Below are 1,138 nucleotides of genomic sequence, written 5' to 3' on the forward strand. Positions count from 1 at the left end.
ATCTAATCTAAATATTTGTATTTGTTTAACACTTTTTTGGTTACTACATGATTCCATATGTGTTATTTCATAGTTTTGATGTCTTCCCTTTTATTCTACAATGTAGAAAATAGTAAAATATAAAAATAAAACTTGAATGAGTAGGTGTGTCCAAACTTTTGTAATCAGATTGTTACTGAGTTTGGGTAATCCAAAAGTTACGTTACGGATTACAATTTTGAACAGATAACTAGTAACTGCAACAGATTACATTTAGAAAGTAACCTACCCAACCCTGGTTAATTGTGAGCAACACTACAGGCAGACTGGCCACGTTTATTAGTTCAGTGGGTGTGTATGGTCCAATAAACATCCACAGGTGCTTTCAATCGGCTCAATTAGTGACCACACCCTGGCAGGTGGGTATATAGGTTGGGGTCTGTAGCCTCACTACAACCATAACACTGCTACACACGGGTCCTTCTGGGTTTACGTGAGGCTTGCATGCGTACAGAGCTCGAAAGCTATGGCCTCCGCCGGTCTCCAGATTCTGAGCATCGTCCTGGCTCTTATCGGTTGGCTAGGGGACATTGTCATCTGTGCGCTCCCCATGTGGAAGGTAACTGCTTTCATAGGCAACAACATTGTGACGGCGCAGATGTTCTGGGAAGGCCTATGGATGAACTGCGTGACGCAGAGCACGGGCCAGATGCAGTGTAAAGTCTACGATTCCATGCTAGCTCTCCCTCAGGACCTCCAGGCCGCCAGATCTCTGGTGATCATCTCCATCCTCGTGGGCTTGATCGGCATTCTGCTCTCCGTGGCAGGCGGGAAGTGCACCAACTGCATCGAGGACGAGGAGGCCAAGTCCAAAGTGGCCATCGCATCCGGCGTGTTTTTCCTGGTCTCTGGCGTCCTCTGCCTGATCCCAGTGTCCTGGTCCGCCAACACCATTATCAGGGACTTCTACAACCCGCTGCTCACGGACGCGCAGAGGAGAGAGCTGGGAGCTTCACTGTTCATCGGCTGGGGCTCTGCTGGCCTGATGCTCATCGGGGGTATGCTTCTCTGCTGCCAGTGTGCCCAGCGTGAGGAGAGTGGGTACTCTGCCAAATATTCTGCCCCTCGCTTCACTGCCAGTAGAAGGGCCCATGTCTGA

General features: G+C 49.1%; 1 protein-coding gene across 1 annotated transcript; it reads left to right on the forward strand.

Annotated features, from left to right (window-relative positions):
* The first annotated feature begins 505 nt into the window (after positions 1-505).
* Positions 506-1,138, forward strand: LOC120056663 (claudin-like protein ZF-A89). Its single transcript, XM_039004874.1, has one exon. It carries the CDS (start codon positions 506-508, stop codon positions 1,136-1,138), a length of 633 nt encoding a protein of 210 aa, XP_038860802.1.

The sequence above is a fragment of the Salvelinus namaycush genome, chromosome 12 (assembly GCF_016432855.1).
Source record: "Salvelinus namaycush isolate Seneca chromosome 12, SaNama_1.0, whole genome shotgun sequence".
NCBI classification, from domain to species: Eukaryota; Metazoa; Chordata; class Actinopteri; order Salmoniformes; family Salmonidae; genus Salvelinus; species Salvelinus namaycush.

Bases quoted from the DNA above. Each gene is read 5' to 3' on its own strand.
- LOC120056663 (XM_039004874.1), top strand. From the start codon at position 506: ATGGCCTCCGCCGGTCTCCAGATTCTGAGCATCGTCCTGGCTCTTATC.